At 36.4% G+C, this 21,738-nt stretch overlaps 2 protein-coding genes across 2 annotated transcripts; both read left to right on the top strand.

Moving 5' to 3' along the window:
- The first annotated feature begins 2,703 nt into the window (after positions 1-2,703).
- LOC148129291 (vomeronasal type-2 receptor 26-like) lies at positions 2,704-21,469 on the top strand. Its single transcript, XM_087947440.1, has 3 exons — positions 2,704-3,084; positions 20,027-20,153; positions 20,571-21,469. The coding sequence occupies exons 1-3, from the start codon at positions 2,746-2,748 to the stop codon at positions 21,467-21,469; spliced, it is 1,365 nt and encodes a 454-aa protein (XP_087803566.1). The 5' UTR covers positions 2,704-2,745.
- Positions 5,205-7,468, top strand: LOC148129292 (vomeronasal type-2 receptor 116-like). The gene is made up of 3 exons (XM_087947274.1): positions 5,205-5,258; positions 5,375-6,232; positions 7,439-7,468. Exons 1-3 carry the CDS (start codon positions 5,205-5,207, stop codon positions 7,466-7,468), a joined length of 942 nt encoding a protein of 313 aa, XP_087803400.1.
- Positions 21,470-21,738: the final 269 nt, after the last annotated feature.

The raw sequence follows: 21,738 nt of genomic DNA, 5'->3' as shown, positions 1-21,738 counted from the left end.
AGCTGAACAAGGGCAAGATATTGTATTTATCTCACTGTACATAATTGTACTGAGAATCCTTGCACCACCAGATTTGTGACCTATCCTACTTGAAAAGGTTGATGCAATTACATAAAGTTTCAGTTATATAAAAGGCATACTACTAGGATACTATTAGATACCAATAAACAGTACCTAGAGCATGTTACTCCTGGTGGAACTGGCAGAGACAATTGGAGAAAGTTGGTCCCACAAATATTCTGCTCTTATATAATGTAGTACTTTGTAGATTGCATGAGTTACATCAGCAAGCTATTAACATTTATCAATAAATACATTAAGCAGCCAGAGGCATGTTACTATTTACTACATTTTGAACTGTTCTCAGAATGTCCAATAAATTCTAAGATATGTTTTACTTTTGTCATATCAATATACCTTGGTGCATTCAGCAGCCAAGTTTCAATGTCATATTCAAGCACAACATATACTAACATGATTTAGTTATCATGCAATTTCTCTAAATCAAATATTGCACTATTTTGTTGGATTGATGTTTCTAGAAATTATTCTTAGTTTAATTATTTAATAAAATATAACAGTTGCTACAAAATCAATCATATCATTTACTCACATTTGCAGCAAATATATTTTTACATATTTACAAGGTTTTCATGTATGGAAGAGGAAAATATGTGGAAAACATTTAAAGTATAAAACATAAAATGTAGAGGAAGGAAAGCAAATTCTTGGTTTCAAATCTCTGCAGGAATTTGGAAACGTGTCTTTTATCAGATATACTTTCCACCACAAAAGGCAAGATACTGTATTTATCTCAAGCATAGCATATTTCCTGCAAAATTATCCTTCTCATTGACACTAAGTTGAACACACACACAAACAAATTGTGTGTGTGTGTGTGTGTGTGTGTATTCCTAATAAATCCACTCTAAAAAAATCTAATAAAAAATAGATGAAACAAAAATTTATTAGATTATATCCCTAATAAATCTATTCCCAGTAAATCAAATCTAACAATTAGATCTAGGGATAATTTATGACATGTATATTCCTAAAAATATTTCCAATAATTATAATTAATACATTTAATATATACCTATTTATTATATTCCTAAAAAATATAATCTGTAGCTCTCCTCTTATTCAGCAGCTCCAGTACTTTATAATCTACAAAAGAATCATCATAAGGCTCAAACCAACAATGGAGACAGAGGAGGAAGAGAAGGAGGAGGGGTAAATGTGACTGCATACCTTATGATTATCTAAGATTGTAATTATGAAATCATCATTACTCTAAGGCAGAAAAAAAAATTCCATTCTAATCGCATATTGGTATATAACTCCTGAACTGATGAAAGGGAAAGTTGGCGTATGTATGTATGAATGTATGTATGTATGTATGTATGTATGTATGTATGTATGTATGTATCCATCCATCCATCCATCCATCCATCCATCCATCCATCCATCCATCCATCTATAGATTCAGCAGACCAATGCATATTCACTTAGTGGTAGGATCCAGAATCGTAAAGACCATGGCATACTAAACAGCTGCATGATGACAATTAAAATAGGAGTAAGAGATCTTAAATTAAGGGACAATCATTGTGCCTGTTGCATGAGAGAGTCCTTCATGTCCCTGACACTTCTTGTGTGTTTGCTGCTGCTTCCACCAACTCATTGTGTGATATCTCCTGCAGTGTGTGCCATTCCTGAGTCTCTGAAAGTGCAATACCAATATTTTCAGCCAGGTGATGTGATAATTGGTGGGATCATTTCACAGCTTTTCTCCGTTTCTGAAGGGATAGACTTCAGCTCACACCCTACACCCAAGTGTGATGTTGAACCTGTGTAAGAAAATCCTCACTGATTTCTGTAATACTTGGCTATTTTATGGCAGTGCCATTGATATGCTTTCAGCAACTTGACGTAGATTCTAGAAATCAGATAATTTTTATTCCTTCATCCATTTATTCTGACCTTCTGGTAATAGAAAATAGAGATTTTGAAATGGTGTTCAGACCCAAAACACTCATGTGGCAGCCATGTTAGTTTTCATCCCAGCAACTGTTATCTTATTGCTCCTGGTTTTAACCCAACTATTTGGCTTAAACTTAAAGCTCCAGCACTCAGCAAGTAGTTTGGATATTTTGATCTAAACTTCTCTTCTAGCTCTGTGATTCTATGATATTTGCCACATCTCCTGGTATGCTCTGAGTACATTCTTTAACATTTGATAGGATCAAATCAGTCAGTAAGACATGTTAGATTTGATTGTGTGAAGTGGGAAAACCTGCCTTAGTTTTGGATCAATCTTTTTTTGCTTAAATCCTTGGTATTATATACATAGCACTATTTGTATCCAGAGATGTTCTACTCAAAAATCATTGGAGTGAAATATCTTCATATTTCTCTGACCTTATGAGAGGCGAGAAGCAAGTGATGGTTTAGCATGTTGGGTTACATGTAATTTGGTCTGGTCTAGAAGAAAAACTATCCATCATTGAATAGTTTCACTGCATAAGTTAATGAAGGAACATTTAACATTTTTTCAATAAAAACATGCATTTGTTTCTAAGCACACATTAGGATGGTTGAAATATTGGAGAAAAGCAGCTCCATTACAAGCAAACAAACTAGTCTTCTAGTTAAAGGTAATTTCATTCCAAGTGTCAGGTTTCTCATTTTCCAATGTTCTCCAATAATAAATATAGGGTACCTATTGCAGGAGTAGCATTGAAAATGACAACACTGAACATCAGGGCTTACCCAAGTTGTGTCTTTTACTTTAGTATAATGCTGAAAAAATATCAGCACACCCTAGCCTTGGTGTTTGCGGTGAATGAAATAAATGGAAACAGCATGATCTTACCCAATAGGACGCTGGGATTTCATATCTATGATAGCCACTTTGATGCCCAGCTAACTTACCAGAACACGCTGAACCTACTTTTTAATCAGAAGCCAACTATTCTGAACTACAAGTGCAGCAAGAAGATACCAGCAGCTGTCATTGGGGGTACTGACTCAGAAACCTCTGTTCACATAGCTACTATCTTAGGGATTTACAAGATTCCTCAGGTAAGGTGGATTACACATGTATTGTTTAGGAATTTATTATCTATTACAGTATTTCTCAATCTTGACAATATTAAGATTGGTGGACTTCAACTCCCAATGATGTACTTAAAAGGTTATTAAAAATTTTATTATCCACACTTATTAAGAAAGTATTTGCATTTGTTAAGAAACTTATTATGTACAGAATATTGTTTAGATTTTCTCTATAGTGATGTACCAAAAGCAGGTTGATCTGAGCAGAAATAAGCTTCTTCTAAGTTTAGTGTGAGAATACAAAGACTTTTTAGATCTCATTGCCAGCACCACAAAATCATTTTCCTCCTTAATGTGATGCAATTTCCTTCTCCTTTGCTGGTAATGTGATATTTCAGGAAGGGAGAGATGTTGCATTTTTTCCCCTCTCATTTTGCTCTGCGGTAAATTTGTTTATAAAAGTGTTAGTGAAATTTAAAACTTGATTTAATTATACAAGTTATGAATGAATAGTATGCATAAAAGGGCTTTCTTGTTGGAAGGACATTCTCACAATGCTCACTGGTGTTTATCTTTAATACGTGATTATCTTCTTTCCGTTTTCATTCTTTACCCTGGTCTTATCTATTCCCTCTATATTTCTTTCTCTTAGTTCCTTTTGCACTCTTTATTCCTTATCATTGCATTAGAGAAGGAGATCCAAAGTAATCTGATACATGAATAACCACTGACATTTTAAAAACTCTTTTAAACTTATATAAAAGATAAACATGATAAAAGGAATGTTTCATATTAATTGTTAATTTAGGTGCAGTGGTGGGATTCATATAATTTAATACCAGAGGTGCTATTCCACTGATTCAGCCCAGTTCTGGCATACTGGTAGTGCTGAAGATCAGCAGAGACCAAACTGGTTCCCTGTGACAAGGTGCTATTGGGCCCATCCACCCAACTGGGTTCCCATACTGATCTTTATTCCCTGCTTTTGAAGTGCAGCTGCTTTGCGCAGCATAGCAGAATGCTGCATGTCAGCTGCTGAAGCTACAGGGAGAGTGCAAAATTGCAGGAAGTGAGTACAAAAGCCTCTGTATGTGTGCAAAGGCTGATGGCGGGAAAGAGAGATCTTCGAAACCTGCAATGCTTGGCTGAACAGGGTGACATGGCGAGGCTTGTCTGCCTTTCAGGCACAGTTCTCAGCTTCTGCAGGGCTTCCATGGGTCTGCAGCCCACTAACCCTCCCTTCTGCCACCAGCCCTGCATCCAGTCTGCAACAGGGGGATACACTGCTACTGGGGGTAGGCAAGTGGGGGGGAAAGCAGCCCTCGTGGGAGAATGCCATGCTGGGACCAGGTCATCTACCTGCCTACCAGGAGTGCCGCTGCCAGGCATTGGCCCCATTGGGATCTGAAGGACAGGACACTCAGGCTGGCAGAGGTGTGTGAAAACTCTGGAGCCCCTTAAGGCCTATGGGATGGATCAGGTCATCCAAGACTTCCTGGAAAGGGCTTTGTCATAGAGGGCTGTGTTCCGGGACCAGGTGCTTTCTCTTAAGCCTTTCATCTGGAGGCACTGCAGAAGCTGAGAGCCTGGCCCAAAAGATGGACGAGCTTCATCATGTTCCCCCCAGGCACCCCTTCAGCCAAGCACAGAAAGCCAAGAGTTAGTCTCCTTCCTCTGCCATTGGCCTCACCCTCTCACCCAGGCAGCCAGTAGGCCAGGCAAGGTGTAGCTGGGAGGGGATGGTTGAGTGGCTGGGCATGGCGATCAGTAGTGGGATTCAGCAGTTCACCGAACTGCAAAAAAAATAGCTACTGGTTCAACTGAACTGGTGTGAACCAGCTGAATCCCACCTCTGGTTAGGTGGTAGCATTTAGTTGGCACTGACTTCTCTTAGATTGTAAACAGGGAAATAAAAGGAATAATAATGAATCAAAAATAAATAATGAAAAATTAGGACACATAGAGGAACATTTCATGCATTATTCATACTTCATGAATTATTAACTAGAGATGGGAAATGGATGACAAAAGAAATAATATGTCTAAATGCACATAAAAGAAGTCATGATGATATGGAATTTGTTATGCAGAACAAATAGTGTGTTTTATTATTTATTTATTTTGGTTTGGTTTAGCTCGTGTTAAGGATGGAGAAAACTAAATATTACATAGAGTCAGTTTGTGATTGGAGCAGCCTTTGGGTATGCTGTACACTAATTAAATGTTGTTTTAAAAAAGAAAGTGAAAACTACTGTGTTTTTGTGCTTGACCCTTTTTATATTTCCCTATTATATAATGTAATTATGTTGGCCTTTAGGTCTCCTATTGTTTATATTCTCCACCAGTGAATGATATAAGCCATCCATCTTTCTTATACCGTATGGTACCTAATGAAGCACATCAGTACACAGGAATAGTCAACCTATTGCTGCATTTTCAATGGAAGTGGATTGGGATCATGGCTATGGATGATGATAAAGGAGAAATATTTGTGCAGACCTTGGAGAAAAGCTTTTCTGATAATGGAATCTGCACTGCCTTCTCTAAACGAATGCCCCTCCAAAGCAATATTTTAGACATGGTTGTTAATTTCAGTGATATGTTTAGGGAAATGGCCCTGTTGCTGAGTAAAGCAAATGTCAATGTCTGTGTTATCAGTGCTGATGCTCACATGATGTTAGATTTGCAGATGGTGCTCAGTTGTGCTGAATCAGATATGATGCTGCCTGTGCAGAAGGTATGGGTGATGACAGCCCATTGGGATTTTTCAGTGGAGCCCTTTTTAAATAGTTTTAATATGCAGATCTTCCACGGTGCCCTGTCCTTTGCAAGTCACACCTCAGAGATGTCAACATTTCAGAATTTCCTTCTCTTCCAGGACCCCCATTCTCTTACCAATCATTTTATCAGAGTCTTCTGGGAACAAGCATTTAAATGTTCATTTCCAGCTTCTGCAACAGACAAGGAGAACCTTGGAAGCTGTACTGGCAATGAGAGACTAGAAAGCCTTCCGCAGTCTTTTTTTGAAATGAGAATGACCAGTCAAAGCTACAGTGTTTACAATGCTGTCTATGCTGTGGTGCATGCTTTGCATGCCTTTTATTCATGCAGAAGGAAATACAGAGCAGTGCTGGTTAGAGATCACCCAAGAACTTCAAAATTACAGTATTTTCAGGTAATATCTCACCTGGGAGGCAGATTATTTTTGATGCATCAATGATGTTGATAATATTAGTGTCTTCATTTATATAAGGATTCTCATTCTGAATATAATGCATTACTGAGCATTCCCAGAGGAGATACAAAGAAGGCAAGACAGTGACTTTATGACCACAAGCGGGACCAACATTTCCATTTCTATGCAAGTCAGTTGTTAAGTGAAACCTGTCCATTTTTTTGTCATGATTGGTAAGTAAGTTGTTATAGTTGTTGAGTGAATTATATGATCATTAAGTGAATCCAGCTTCTCCCATTGACTTTGCTGTGAAAAACTGGATGGGAAGATTACAAATGGTGAACAAAAGACTCCAGGACACAGCAACTATTGTAACTACATACCAGTTGCCAAGTGCTCAAATTTGATCACATGACTGTAAAGATGCATCAGTAGTTATAAGAACAAGGTGTGGTTGTAAGTTATTCTTTCAGGGCCATTATAACTTTTAATGATCACTAAATGAATGGTTGTAAGTCTAGGACGACCTGCAAACAATGGAGATAAATACATGTAAATAACAATAGCATTTAGACTTATACACCACTTCACAGTGCTTTAGAGCCATCTCTAAGTGGTTTACAGAGTCAGCCTATTACCCCCAACAATCTTGGTCCTCATTTTGCTGACCTTGGAAGGATGGAAGGCTGAGTCAACCTTGTGCCAGGTGAGATTTGAACTGCCAAATTGCAGGCAGCCAGCAGTCAGCAGAGGTAGACTGCAGTACTGCACTCTAACCACTGTGCCACCATGGCAAATAGACTCCATAATGGCAATAAAAGGACGAAAGTTTTTCTGAGACTATCATTTTTGTATGTTTTGAAAGAAATGAGAGATGTATTCTTGCAGATGAAGGATGCTACCAAATCCAGAATTTAGGATTTTATCCATCCTTTTGCAAAATATTCTAATTTAAGTAAATAATAAAAATTGCACAATAAGTTGTAGCAGAAAAAAATACATAACTGCTAAATAAAGACTTATAAACTGCCCAGAAGGTAGACAACATATCAATTTAATTTAGTAGAAGTGCCATATTTCCCCGGAAATAAGACCTGGTCGTGTGTGTGTGTGTGTGTGTGTGTGTGTGTGTGTGTGTGTGTGTGTGTGGTATTTAGGTTTCTTCAGGTATTTTCCCACGTCTTAATATTTGTGCTTTTATTATAGCGATGTTTCAGCAGTCTTTGTCCATTTTGAAGGCAGTCTTGATGTGATGCCTGCGTAGTATCTTGCTGATTTTGTCTGTTGTTCCTCTTATGTAGGGCAGGTGTTTGGTTCTGGTAATTAGTGTTTTGGCTACGGATTTTATTTATGCTGGATGGTGGTGGGATTGAGCATTTAGGTAGTGGTTGGTTTGTATTTTCTTCTAGTATATGGTGTGTCCTAGTGTGCCATCTGTTTTTTTGTAGATTAGTACATCTAGGAATGGTAGTTGTTTGTTTCCGTTTCCATGGTGAATTTGATTTTGGGGTGTGTATTGTTTAGTTGTGTTAGGAAATTGTTTAGGTTTTCTTCTCCATGGGGCCAAATCACAAATGTATCATCGATGTATCTTAGCCATAGTTTGGGTTTGTGGGTGGCATTTGCCAGGGCTCTAGATTCAAATTCTTCCATGAACAGATTTGCAATAACGGGTGACCCTGGTGATCCCATGGGGGCTCCTTTGATCTGCTTGTATCTTTGTCCTTTGTATATGAAATATGTGTTGGTTAAGCAGTGTTCCATAAGGTGCTTGGGTGGTTTGGATTTGTTTTTGATGATTTGTAGGATTTCTTTCACTGGGACTTGGGTGAATAGTGAAACCACATCGAAACTTATTCATATATGTATTGCCACAAAAAAATCACCAGATCTTCCATTGACTCACCTCACTTGCATGTGTTGCTCATGGCCTCCTTTTCACTATCAGAGGCCTTCAGGAACTTCCTTTGAGGCCAGCAAGGGTTTCCTGAAGGCCTCTGTAGCTGATAACAGAGCTCCAAAGCTCTGCCTTTGCCTTCAGCAAAATCTTGCTGGCCTTGTCAGGTGCAGAAGAAGTGGCCTGGCAAGGCTAGAAAGGAATTGACCTTTGTGATCACCTTATTAGCAACTGCGTCCTCTTCGCTGAAGATGTTAAACTATTCAACACCACAGTCAATGCCACCATCCTTCACAAAGACCTTGATTATGTGTCTGAATGGTCTAACAGTTGGCAACTCCAAATCTTGACCAAAAAATGCTCTGTCCTACACACTGGCAATATAAATATATAAGTATGGTATTCAGCTTTGTTCGGGTATTTTCCCACATCATTATAGTTGTGCTTTTAAAGTTGTAGCAACGTTTCAGCAGAATTTCATCTGCCATCATCAAGCTTCTGTATAGTGTTTGTCTGTGAGTCAGACTTTCACAGACGTTTCTGTTTTAAATTCACAATGAAGGCATACCTCTCAGATCAATAGTCAGCTCCAGAGGAGCACCACTACAAAACCTAGCCAAATACCTAGCAAAGCAGCTACAGCCCCATGCTGAAGAAGCAGCTTCACATGCACAAAACTCATTCCACCTCTTGGAAATGATCAAAGATCTACACTTGGAACAAAAAGATCTGCTTGTAAGTTCCGACGTGGTTTCACTATTCACTCAAGTCCCGATAAAAGAAACCCTAGAAATCATCAAAAATAAATACCAACCAGCTAAACACCTCATGGAACTAACAGAACAGGGCTAAACCAACACATATTTCATATACAAAAGACAAAGATACAAGCAAATTGAAAGAGCCCCATGGGATCACCACTGTCACCCGTCATTGCAAACCTGTTCATTGAAGAATTCGAATCCAGAGCCCTGGCTAATGCCACCCACAAACCCAAACTATGGTTAAGATACATCGATGACACATTTGTGATTTGGCCCCATGGAAAAGAAAACCTAAACAATTTCCTAACACATCTAAACAGCATACACCCCAAAATCAAATTCACCATGGAAACAGAAACAAACAAACAACTACCATTCCTAGATATATTAATCTACAAAACAACAGATGGCACACTAGGAGAAGAAATATACCAGAAGAAAACATACACCAACCTCTACCTCAATGCCCAATCCCACCACTACCCAGCACAGATAAACTCCGTGGCCAAAACACTAATCGCCAGAACCAAACACCTGGCAGACAAGACACACATAAAGACTGAACTATGTACCCTGACTAAAGTACTGGCAGCCAACAGCTTCCACAAAAGCAAGATCACTGGCTTGATCCACAAAAACACACTGAGACATAATGGAGACCTAGAAGATGAACAGACCTATGGAACAGCTGTTCTGCCCTACATAAGAGGTACTACAGACAAAATCAGTCCCTCACTCTGTCAAGGACCTTGGAGTTCTCATATTGAATGACCTAAGCACCAAAGCTCACTACAACAGTATTGCCAAAAAGGTTTTAAGAGTTGTAAATTTAATTTTATGAAGCTTCTCCTCTGGTAATACTGTTTTGCTAACTAGGGCATTCAAAACCTTTGCTAGACCAATACTTGAGTTCAGCTCTGCTGTCTGGAATCCACACTATATATCAGACATAAATACAATTGAGCAAGAAGTATTTTACCAGAAGAGTACTACATTCCTCTGTTCGCAACAGAATAGACTACTCCAACCAGACTTCAGGTTCTAGGCTTAGACAACCTTGAACTACACTGGCTAAGATTGGACTTAAGCATAGTACATAAAATCATATGTTACAATGTCTTGCCAGTTAATATTTCAGCTTTAACCGCAACAACACAAGAGCACACAACCGATATAAACTTAATGTAAACCACTCCAAAGTTATAGCAGAAAAAATATATAACTGCTTAATAATAACTTGGAAATTGCCCAGAGATACTGGAAGGTAGACAATACATAAATTTAATTTAGTAGAAGCAGTAATAGTAGTGGTAGTAGAGGTAGCAGTATAGTAGCAGCAGCAGCAGCAGCAGTAGTAGTAGTATTCCCTTGGCAGGTAGTAAACCTTATCTTTGAAATACCTGTGACATAAGTATACCAAAATATTTCTATGCCAAAGGAAAATTTAGTCTGTTTGTTTGAAATACATTATCTGCTAGTTCTTAGTATCCTTTTAAAACTGAGCTGACTGAAATATTTGATTGGGGAAGGAAATAATGGGACGACCATTAATGAGTGATAAAATAATTAAATAGCTTCTGAGTATAGCAAAACTCTATTCCCAGCCAAACAATTTTCACTGTTTCGGCCACTTTGGTAATAATCCTTGCCAAAACTTCATTTCCTCCAGCTTTACCATTTCCTAAGTCAAGTCTCCTTTAACAACTGTGTCGGAGACATGGTATCTTTTGACAAGAAGGGTGAATTGCTAGCTGGATTTGACATTATCAACTGGGTAACTTTCCCTAACAAATCCTTCACGAAAGTAAAATTGGGACAAATGGATCCTGAAGCACTATCAGACAGAAGGTTCTCCATAAATGAAAGAAAAATCACATGGCCAGCCCATTTTAACCAGGTAGGACCAAAATAAAGTTTCCAGTTTGAAAATCAAAATAAATAGCTCTTTTTTCAGCAATTAACATTTGCCAGTATTGTTATAATAAGTGTCTGGAAGAGGACAAACTTGACATTTTTGATGCAGTGTGTGAAATTTTAGCAAAGCTAATTTGCAAAGGGAATAGAATAGAATAGAATTCTTTATTGGCCAAGTGTGATTGGACACACCAGAAATTTGTCTTGGTGCATATACTCTCACATAAAAGAAAAAATTACATTCATCAAGAATCATAAGGTACGACACTTAATAATAGTCATAGGGTACAATAAGCAATCAAATCATACTAGGAAACAGTCATAAGTAAACAGTCATAAGGATATAAGCAACAAAGTTACAGTCATACAGTCATAAGTGGGAGAAGATTGGTGAAAGTAGGGATGGGAAGATTAATCGTAATAGTAATACAGACTTAGTGCATAGTTTGACAGTGTTGAGGGAATTATTTCTTTAGCAGAGTGATAGTGTTTGGGATAAACTATCCTTGTGTCTATTTGTTTTGATGTGCAGTGCTCTATAGCATCATTTTGAGGGTAGGAGTTGGAACAGCTTATGACCAGGATCTGAGGGTTCTGTAAATATTTTCACAGCCCTCTTTTTGACTCGTGCAGTACACAGGTCCTCGATGGAAGGCAGGTTGGTAATAATTGTTTTTTCTACAGTCCTAATTATTTTTGTGAAGTCTGTGTCTGTCTTGTTTCGTTACAGAACCAAACCAGACAGTTATAGAGATGCAGATGACAGACTCAATAATTCCTCTGTAGGACTGTATCAGCAGCTCCTTGGGCAGTTTGAGCTTTCTGAGTTGGCACAAAAAGAACATTCTTTGTTGTGCTTTTTGATGATGTTTTTCATGTTGTGTCCATTTTAGGGTTGTTTTTTTTAATAAAAGTTTTTATTGATTTTAACAACAAACAAAAACACAAAAAACATAAAACATAACATAAAAAACATCATCATTCTTCATAAATTTACAGACAGTGTATCGGTTGGTTTACCACTCCTTTTTGTGCATCCATTGCATAGTCATCATAATAATTATGTTACATAATAACTCATATTATCGATCAACAATTATAAATCCTAATATCATTATTAAACAATCATTTGACTATAATTTTACTAATTCATACTTAAGCGAGATAACTGTAATTTAGTTACTTTATTTTATAACAAATCATAAAATCATACCAAATCTATCTTAATAAAATATTCTAGAAGTGTTATCAAGACCAAGAAAAAATGTATATTCGTTATTTCCTAAATTTCTAACTATTCTATTATTATATTGTATTATCTAACCATTGATAAAAAAGATCCCAAACTTCATAAAATTGTTTATCTTCTTGTTCTCTAATTTCAAATGTCAATCTACTCATTTCAGCACATTCCAATATTTTCTTAATAATTTCTTCCTCTAATGGTATTTTCTCACTCTTCCAATTTTTAGCAAATACAATCCTAGCCGCTGTTAATACATTTACAATAAAATACTTTAAGTTTTTATTATATGTATCAGGTAAGATTCCCAATAAAAAAAAATCTCTGGCTTCAAATCTATATGTTTCTTTGTCATTTTTTCCAACCATATGCGAATTCTAGTCCAGTATTTCCTGGCCTCCTCACAAGTCCACCACATATGGTAATATGAACCAGGAATCTGATGACATTTCCAGCACTTTTCAGATTTGTTCTTGAACATTCTTGCTATTCTTGTCGGGGGAAAATGCCACCTGTAAAACATCTTATACAAATTTTCTTTATATGCTGTTGACATTGTCATTTTATAATTTTGAGACCACAACTTTTGCCATTTCTCTAAGTCAATCCCATATCCAAAATTCTTCCCCCAAGCAATCATTGTTTCTTTAACTTGTTCATCCTCCAATTTAATTTCCAACAAATAATTATATAATTTTTAATCACTTTTTCATCAGTACCTGTCAAAATCCTATCTAAATCAGTCATTTTGTCATAAAATCCTTCCATTTTGGAATCTTTAAGATACCTTGAATGTATTTGCGCATATGAAAACCAATTCATTTTTATACCTTATTTTTCTAAATTTTGCATCGTTTTAAGTTCACCCTTTTCATCTAGTAATTCCCCATATCTAACTGTTTGTTCCTTCTTATAAATTATAGGATAAGAAAAGGCTTCAATAGTTGATAACCAAACTGGAATTTTCAAATAACATTGTTTCTTAATTTTCTCCCAATTCAACCATAACGATTCCCGCATATAATGCCTTCTAAAATAACCCTGTGATTTAGTTCCCTTATACCATAAAAAAGCATGCCAACCCAATAGTAAATCATGTCCTTCTAATGCCAACAATCTAGTCTTTCTTAACATTATCCATTCTTTAGCCCACATTAAATTTGCAGCTTGATAATACAACTCCCAATTAGGAAGGCCAAATCCTCCTCTAATTCTAGCATCCTGTAAAAGTTTTAATTTTATTCTCGCTTTCTTACCTTGCCATATATACTTCAACACAATTTTATTTAATTCTTCAAAATAGTCTTTACCTAACCTAATTGGTATTGTTTGAAGCAAATATAACATTCTAGGTAAAATATTCATCTTAATTGTTGAAATTCTACCTCTCAGTGACAATTGTAAGTTTTCCCATTTTTTCAGATCAGATGCTATCTGCTGCTTAAGTTTAATATAGTTATTCTCTTTCAGTGTAGTACATCTTGACGTCAAATATATCCCCAAATATTTAACTTTATTCGTAACTTGAATTTTCAATAGGTCTGTCATCTCTTCTCTTTGTCTTAATAACATGTTCTTTGTCAAAATCTTTGTTTTGTCTTTATTTATTTTCAAGCCAGCCATCTCACCATACATCTCTATCTTTTCGAATAGTTTTAAAGCTTTCTCAAGAGGATCTTCCAAAATAAAGACCAAGTCGTCTGCAAAGGCTTGCAATTTGAATTCCTCCTTTTTAACTTTCATTCCTTTTATATTTGTATCCTCTCTAATATTTCTATTTAACACTTCCAAAGTCAATACAAATAACAAAGGAGATAATGGACATCCTTGTCTTGTACCTTTTTTAATATTAATAGAGTCTGTAAGTTCTCCATCTATCATTACTTTTGCCATTTGCTTATAATATATGGCTTCTATTGCTTGAATAAATTTTCTAGCAAAGCCCATCTGTTCCAATAATAATAGCATAAATCTCCAATTCACGTTATCAAATGCCTTTTGGGCATCTAAGAATATCAAAGCCATTTGTTTTTCAGGATGCGCCTCGTAATATTCCAATGTATCCAGGATTATCCTCATGTTGTCTTTAATTTGTCTCTTTGGTAAAAATCCATTCTGATCAGGGTGAATAAAATTATTTAAATATTTTTTAAGCCTCTCTGCCAAGATTGAAGCAAAGATTTTGTAGTCTGCATTCAATAAGGAAATAGGTCTATAGTTCTTAATTTGTAATGGGTCAACCCCTTCTTTTGGGATAAGTGTAATATAAGCTTCTGACCATGTTTTAGGTATTTTCTTATTTACCATAACTTCATTCATGACTTCTAATAGTGGAATGCTCAGTGATTCTTGTAGTGTTCTATAAAATTCTGCCTGGAGACCATCTGGTCCTGGTGCTTTTCCATTGTTCTGTCTCTTGAGTGCTTCAGTTAATTCCATCATTGTTATAGCACTTTCTAACATTTCCCCAGTTTCATCAGGTATCTTAGGTAGGTTAGCATTTTGTAAATACTGTTTGATTTTTTCCTCATCAAGATCCTCCTGTTTATATAATTGTCCATAAAAATCTCGAATGATTGCTTTTTTCTCTTTATTACCATAGCATACTTGGCCTTAATTGTCTATTAACTGTAATATTTTCCTTGATTCTTTCTCTTTTCTCAATTTATATGCTAACCATCTACCTGGCCTATTTGCATCTTCAAAATAATTCTGTTTAGCACTTCTAATTTTTGTGCCAGTTCTTCTTTCTCTGCTTGATCCATTTTATGTTTAATTATGTCCATTTTAAGTCTAACATCTTTTTTTTGTGGCGCTTTTTGTAATTCTTTTTCCATTTTTTTATGGTCATCTTCTAGAGCAGGGGTCCCCAACCGCCGGTCCGCGGACCGGTACGGGCTCGCGAACAACCCTTACCGGGCCGCTGGTTGCTGGGCGCCGCCATCTTTTTGGTAAAAAGCGCTTCTGGTGAGCTTTTCCGGTAGAAAGCTCACCGGGCGCTGTTTCGTCATAAAAGATGGCGGTGCCAGCGCTTCGGTGAGCTTTTCCGGGTACAAAGCCATTTCTACCCGAAAAAGCTCACCAGAAGCGCTGGCGCCGCCATCTTTTATGGCGAACAGCTGCGCTTCGATGACGTCACCGGAAGCGCCTTTTCGTCATAAAAGATGGCGGCGCCCAGTTGACGCGCCGGTACCGGGCGCGGCGCCCAGCTGATGTCGGAACCGGGCGCGGCGTCGAAAGGTTGGGGATCCCTGTTCTAGAGCTTTAATCATTTGCCTCTTCCTAATGTTCTTTTTCTTTGAATAGTCTATTATTAATCCTCTTGCATATGCCTTCAGTGTATCCCAAACATTCTGTATTGAAGTGTCCTCTTTTTTGTTTACATTGAAGAAGAAGGCCAATTCTTTTTCCATCCATTGTGTAAAAATTTTTCCCTTTAAAATAGTATTGTTTAATGTCCATCTAGATCTTCTTTTTTGTCCTTTCCATTTAATTGTCATTGGATTATGGTCTGCCCATGTACTTGTTTCAATATTTATTTCTTGAATATTAGATAATAATTCTGTTGATGTCCAAATCATATCTATTCTGGACCATGATAAATGTCTATTGGAATAAAAAGTGTATTGCTGAGTTTTAGCATTTCTTTCTCTCCATATGTCTTTAAGATTTAATTCATCTGTCATTTTAAAAAAAGATTTAGGGAGAGTCTTCCTATTTTGTCGTGTTGCTTTTGCTGTATAATCCAATTTATTGTCTACAATTCCATTGAAATCTCCCATCATAAGTATATTAGCATAGTCCAGTTCAATTATTTTCATGTGTAATTTTTTATAAAATTCTTCTTGTTTATCATTCGGGGCATAAATTGCAACCAAGTGTTTTTGTATTATTGTCCACTATTTCAACCATTAATACTCTTCCGTCTTCATCAGTAAAAGTCAGTTTTGCTGGAATAGTTTCCTTAATATACAAAACCACTCCTCTTTTCTTACAGTAAGTCAGAGAAGTAAATATTTTCCCTAATTTTGATCGTGCCAGTAGTTGTTCGTGTTGTTTTTTAATGTGTACTTCTTATAGGCAAATTATATCAAATTTTAGCTTCTCTAATTTGTGAAAGGGTTTTCTTCTTTTAATAGCTGAATTCAGTCCATTTGTATTGATAGAAATCAATTTTTTTCCCTCCATGATTATATTTTGTATTTAGGTCTAACAGCTCTCGTAGATCTTACTTCACGTTGCTCTTTGGTCTCCACTTGTCCACCTATTGCACCTTCCTCTTTTCTCATTTCCATTTGATCCTCTTCAGATTCAGTTGAAATGTTCTCTTTTTCTATCTCCATTTCTCTTCTTTCAAAGAATTCCTTGTAGAATGTTTCTGCTTTCAATTCTGTATCTCTGTTCTTGCCATGTAACCATTAATCCTTCTGGAATCAGCCATCTATAGTTCACCTCTTTTTCCAATAGCCTTTTAGTCAAAAATCGATATTCTCTTCTAATCTCTCTCACTTTTCTAGGTACTTGTTTTAAGACCACAATCTCTTTGTCTTTATACTTCAACACCCTCTCTCTTGCCACTTGTAATATTTGGGTTTTAATAGTTTTTTTGGTGAATCTAACATGAACCTCTCTTGGTAATTGATTCCTCGTCGCATATCTTGTGAAAACTCGATATATCTCATCTACTCCATCCATCATCTTTTCTTCTGTTATTTCCAAGGCTCCAGCCAAGATTTCAATCATTACTGCAGCCAAATTTTGTCCTTTTTCTTCCTCAATATTTTGAAATCTAAGATAAAATTCTGACCTGTCCATCTCCCACTTCAACATCCCACTTTTTTCTTGTTCAACCGTTGTTAATCTGCTATCGATATTTCCAATTATGTCATCTCTTTGCTTGTCTTTCTCTTCTATTTTTTGGATTCTCTCATCATGATTCACCATCATTTGTTGAAAATTTTCAAATTTTTCATCAATCTTCCCAATTCTTTTATCAATACTCTCCATTCTTTGTTCCATGCTCATTTTAAGATCTTGTATTCCTTGCATAACCGTCGTTAAATCCATTTGTGCTTTATCTTGCTTTGCCATTATTGAAAGTCGTCCTCCATATAATGGGGAAACAGGAGCAGAAGTTGAAATGCCCGAAGGTAAAATTCTCTTACTCATTCCATGATTCAGAGTCTTCCGGTTCTTTTAATCCAGTTAATAAGGTGACCAGTTATAATCCAATTAGAAAAAGGGAAAGCACCCAAAAAAAAAGGCCAATAAGAAGTAAAAAGCCCAAAATTAAAAAAGAAAAATTCTTCAGGTTCTTCAAGACCTTAATCCAATTGTGAAATGCTCAATTATAATTCAAAAGTAAAAATTAAAAATGAAGAGAAAAAAGAGACAAAATAAAGCCAACAATGTAAAATAATAATAATAATAATAATAATAATAATAATAATAATAATAATAATAATAATAATAATAATAATAATAATAATAATAATAATAATAATAATAATAATAATAATAATAATAATAATAATAATAATAATAATAATAATAAGCAAAAAGAAGAAGTTCTTCAGGTTCTTCCCACCTTAATCCAATTGAGAGATCTCAAAAATAAAAAATAACCATAAAAATAAGTCAGAAGTAGAGATAAAAAGGCAAAAATCCCAATAAAAAAAGAATAAAAAGGAAAAAATAAATATTCTGAGGCTTCCCCTTTAAAAATAAAATAAAAATGAGGTAAAATAAAAAATAAAAATAAGTATACCAATATTACAAAATGCTGTGGGGTTGGGGGAGGGATAGAACAGTTAATAAAGAATAAAAAGCACCCACTGCCTTTTATTTATCCAAGGCTCTTATTTGGCTTCTCCACACATTTCAAAGCCAAGCTTCAAATATTCAATTAATAATAGAAGTCCCGAAGTGCACCTGTATAAACATCCTCCAGTGCTCTTCCCTCTATCTTATCACTTCCAGTGGTCTTGAGAAAAAAGTTTTTTCCCAGCTCTCAACTTCAAATAAGATATTTTCAAGCCTCTAGTTGGCAGTGTTGCAAAATTTCTTAAAACCACTCCCCCTTCTTCCCCCCTAAAAAAAGCCTAAAAAGAACGAAAATATATGTATATATCTTTAATTTAGAGGAAAAAAAAATACTAAAGGGGGCCTCTATTTTATAAAATATAAACAGTCAAAAAGGAGAAAAAAGAACTAGTAAATATAAAAGAAAAAACCAGTCTGCTTAACTAGATCACCATAGAAGTTCAATGAAAGGGGGAAAAAAGGGTAAAAGTAAAAAGCCAAGCCTCACTTTGACATTTCTCTTTAAAAATCGCCGCTAAGTCATTTTTTGTCAAGAATCTTACAGATTTCTTCTCATTCTTAGAGTGTCCTTTAGTCCCAAATATTAATATTAGAAAAAAAAAAGTCCTCACCAAGCCGATACACTTTCTCTTGCGATCTCTTCCTTCCGGAGCTGTCCCAGCTTCAGCAGCTTAATGGCTGCCTCCCCGCCGATGGTAAAAGGGCTTCTTCTGGATCAACCAGGGACTTGCGATGTCCCTGGGATCTACAGAACGCGCCCCTTACTATCACCATCTCTACGGGACGGTTTAGGTCCGTTGGGACCGACCAGGAGTGGGGATATCAGCTGCGATCTCAGAGCCCCGAGATTGCAGCTGTATCGCAGCGACGAGGCTCCGCCTTCTCCCCTTGTCCATTTTAGGTTTTGAGATATGATAGTGTATAGTAATCCTAGTGTTAATACACATGTTTGTATTAAGATGGTTATTCAATGTTTCAATTTTCCATTCTAATGCCAATCACAAGAATAAATCAAAAACAGAGAAAAATAAAGTGGATAACAATGAAATAAATGCAGTAGTGTAAGGCATGTGACAAGGCAATCAGCACCCCTTGTCCTTTAGAAGGACATCATTTTCACAAATGATTTATTTATTTTGTTAGACATTTATTCTGTCTTTATTACTTTATAGAGAATTCAAGATGGAGAACTTATCTAATATTACTTCCTCCTCTTGATTTCCCCACAACCACAATCTAAGAAGTGGTTTGGGCTGGGAGAGAGTGTCTTGGTCACTCAGCCATTTTTTCAAGCCGAAAATGGGACTAAAACTCAGAGTCTCTTGGTTTCTAGGCCAGCACCTGAACTACTACTTTGTTTAAAAAGGAGGAAGAAATGTCAAAATAACTTGCAAGAATTGCATGCAAAAACAGGATTGAAGGAAACAAATTTGTAAAGTTGCAAACACCACAGATAACATTTCAGAATAATCTCCCATAGAATGATGCAAAAGACAAGAGAGGTTATAGCAAATTGCAATCTGAGCTGGACCTGTTAGTAGGAAAAGAGACTAGAATGAGCAGCAATACTTTGCAAGATGCATCAAACCTGCAGTCAAGATGTTTGTTATTTATTTGCAAAAGGCGAGTATTCTTTTTATTTGAAAACTACTTGCTCCGAGAGGTGAGCAGATGGATGTGACAAGGAGTGGCTGGCGGGGTGGTGGTGGCAAGGCAGAGCCAGACATGGCAAGGAGAGGATGGGCAAGATGAGGTGCCCTTTGACGTGAATTACATTGAGTTGGCCATGCCCATTCAGCCATGCCTACCCAGCCAGTCATTAGGGCAGAGAATCAGTTGTTAAATTATTTGAATCCCACCACCAACATTGAACAGGCCTGAAGTCAAATACTAGCAGAACGTATCACAAAACACTGATCACATAGGTTATTTTCAGATATTAGTGATGAAAAAGGCCTACTCAGAGTGATGGTAAGTTTCATCAACAATACATGCTATTTTTGACCATTTGTTATATGTGTACATATCTCCACAAACACATGAAACTACTGAATATTTCTCAGAAGTTTATGATGCATGTACTGATTTCTGAAAATGGTTGGATTCAAGGGAATAAAATATGTTTTTTTTTCTCTCACTCTCTTTAATGATAGACCATACCTCTTGCTCTGTGCAATGATCATTGCCCACCAGGCTCCAGAAAGAAAATGAAGGAAAGTGAGCCTTTTTGTTGCTATGATTGTAATATTTGTCCATCAAGAAAATTTTCAAATATAAGAGGTAGGAAATATTGAATTGTTATATTTATCCATGTGCATAAATAAATTATGCATCCATAAAGACAGCCACAGAGATTTCACACAGAGATATCACACACTTAGAGGTCATCTCTCATTATTTGTGAGAATCCCATTCTAGATGAGCTCTCCAAAAGAAAGTTTTAACAAATATCTATTTAACAGAGATGTGAATAGTTGTTAATGTTGCTGAAGTACATCTGCCAGCACTTCTGGCTTGGAGGATTGAAAGCAATGAATGATGAGAATTGTTGCACATTTCAGTTTCAAAATCCATAGTTGTCCACTGAAGTTTAATGACATAGGATGTTTTCAATTAGTAAATATTTCTCAATAAGCAAAAGTATGCAAAATTTGAAATACTGCTATGAATTCTGAAATACTACACATATTTTCACAGACATGGATGACTGCTTAGACTGTCCAGAAGAACAGTATCCAAACAAGGAAAAAAACTTGTGCATTCCAAAGGATCTAAATTTCTTGTCTTACAATGAAACTTTGGGCATCACTTTGGCTGTTCTGGCTTTATCATTTTCTGTGACCACAATGGTGGTACTTGGAATTTTCATAAAACATCGGAATACTCCCATTGTCAAAGCTAACAACCAGAATCTCACTTATCTTCTCCTTGTCTCCCTCTTCCTCTGCTTCCTCTGTTCCTTGCTATTCATTGGTCAGCCCCAATTGCTGACCTGTCTTCTTCGTCAAATTGCTTTTGGGATCATCTTCTCAGTTGCTGTCTCTTCAGTTTTGGCCAAAACCCTCACAGTGGTTCTAGCTTTTATGGCTACTAAGCCAGGATCAAAAATGAGAAAATGGGTGGGGAAAAGATTTTCAAATTCTCTGATTCTCTGTTGTTTCTGCATTCAAGCAAGTATTTGCATATTGTGGTTGTGCACTGGCCCCCCATTCCCAAATTTGGACATGCATTCTCTTCCAGAAGAGATTGTAGTTGAATGCAATGAAGGATCAGGCAACATGTTCTATTATATTTTAGGATATATGGGATTTCTTGCTCTCATCAGCTATATTGTGGCTTTCTTTGCTCGAAAACTGCCAGACTCTTTTAATGAAGCCAAATTTATTGCTTTTAGCATGCTGGTGTTTTGTAGTGTGTGGGTGACTTTTGTGCCAACTTATCTGAGCACGAAAGGAAAATACATGGTAGCTGTGGAGATCTTCTCCATCTTGGCTTCGAGTATAGGAATATTGGGATCTATCTTTTTCCCTAAATGTTACATAATCATACTGAGACCAGAACTCAACACAAAGGAGCACCTAAAAATGAAAAATTAACAATTACTGCTATCCATTGATTTGAAGAAGTTAGCACTGGCTTTAAGAAGAAAGTTTGGGGGATAGAATGTTGCTCAGATAGAATGTAAGAAAAAAATAGAGCTCCAACTTGATCTCACTGTCCTTAAAATGGAGAAAGGGGATCCTTTGAAGTAGCTATCAAAAGTCTGTAAATATAACATATAACAATAAAGTAATATTCCTGTAATCCCTGCAGCATCAGTTTTGTAGCCTGGCCTACTTGAAAATATTGACATGTTATTTGGAAG

Source organism: Notechis scutatus, chromosome Z, assembly GCF_049901735.1.
Source record: "Notechis scutatus isolate UNSWTSFEM ecotype Mainland chromosome Z, rNotScu1.2, whole genome shotgun sequence".
In the NCBI taxonomy this organism is placed as follows: Eukaryota; Metazoa; Chordata; class Lepidosauria; order Squamata; family Elapidae; genus Notechis; species Notechis scutatus.
This window is presented reverse-complemented; position numbering and strand designations above follow the sequence as displayed.

Bases quoted from the DNA above. Each gene is read 5' to 3' on its own strand.
- LOC148129291 (XM_087947440.1), top strand. From the start codon at position 2,746: ATGACAACACTGAACATCAGGGCTTACCCAAGTTGTGTCTTTTACTTT. The intron at 3,085-20,026 runs GTAAGGTGGATT...CTTTAATGATAG, and splicing joins GGATTTACAAGATTCCTCAG to ACCATACCTCTTGCTCTGTG. The intron at 20,154-20,570 runs GTAGGAAATATT...ATATTTTCACAG, and splicing joins AAAATTTTCAAATATAAGAG to ACATGGATGACTGCTTAGAC.
- LOC148129292 (XM_087947274.1), top strand. From the start codon at position 5,205: ATGGAGAAAACTAAATATTACATAGAGTCAGTTTGTGATTGGAGCAGC. The intron at 5,259-5,374 runs GTATGCTGTACA...GTTGGCCTTTAG, and splicing joins GTGATTGGAGCAGCCTTTGG to GTCTCCTATTGTTTATATTC. The intron at 6,233-7,438 runs GTAATATCTCAC...CTTTTATTATAG, and splicing joins CAAAATTACAGTATTTTCAG to CGATGTTTCAGCAGTCTTTG.